Source organism: Belonocnema kinseyi, chromosome 10 (assembly GCF_010883055.1).
Source record: "Belonocnema kinseyi isolate 2016_QV_RU_SX_M_011 chromosome 10, B_treatae_v1, whole genome shotgun sequence".
NCBI classification, from domain to species: domain Eukaryota; kingdom Metazoa; phylum Arthropoda; class Insecta; order Hymenoptera; family Cynipidae; genus Belonocnema; species Belonocnema kinseyi.
Window position 1 is genome coordinate 4,787,597 of NC_046666.1, and position 704 is coordinate 4,788,300.

The 704-nt window shown below is 37.6% G+C and overlaps 1 protein-coding gene across 1 annotated transcript in view; it reads right to left on the reverse strand.

Annotated features, from left to right (window-relative positions):
* Positions 1 to 406: 406 nt before the first annotated feature.
* The window catches only part of LOC117182001 (luciferin sulfotransferase-like), a 38,861-nt gene continuing 38,563 nt past the window's right edge, over positions 407 to 704 (reverse strand). Inside the window, exon 6 of the mRNA XM_033375020.1 lies at positions 407 to 596. Coding sequence (XP_033230911.1) covers positions 407 to 596 — 190 coding nt within the window. The remainder of the gene's footprint in view (positions 597 to 704) is intronic.

Genomic DNA, 704 nt, shown 5'->3' on the forward strand with positions numbered 1-704 from the left:
AATGTTCTATTATCAAAAAAGTGTCCAATTCGACAAAACGGGCCTCGCCAGTCGTGTCAATGCCCTTATACGGTCCATTTGACAATAGAAATAATCAAATGTGACATTTTTAAATATATGATTTTGAAAGCTACAGTCTAAACAAATTAAAAGAAAAAAGAAAATCAAAAATGGTATGTCCGGACGTGGGTCAAATCTGATCAAACGGTGCCCTGAAATCATGTGAATGCACATATACGGTCCATTTGACAATAGAAATTATAAAATGTGACATTTTTAAATATGAGATTTCCAAAGCTACTGTCTAAAGAAATGAAAAGAAAATCAAAAATCGTATGTCCGGACGTGGGTCAAATCTGATCAAACGTTGCCCTGAAATCATGTCAATGCACATATACGGCCCATTTTACATTAGCATTATGTGCTCCAACTTTTTCTGTACCTCCGTTCGTTCCTTCCCCCTCAGTGGGTAGTACAATTTCTTTTCAGTGTCATGCAGTTCACTACCACTTTCCGTACTGTACACAAATGCAGTTATAGGCATGTACTCGTACTGAGTTATATCAAATTTGAATCGCTGTGCGCAAGTCTTGTACCTGCACATTGCGTACATGATGAAGCAATCTTTGTTTTGCCTTAATCCGTAGAATTTTAGGCAGCACTTTACGGAAATTTCCGTCAGCGCAGCATTCTTCAGAAATGCA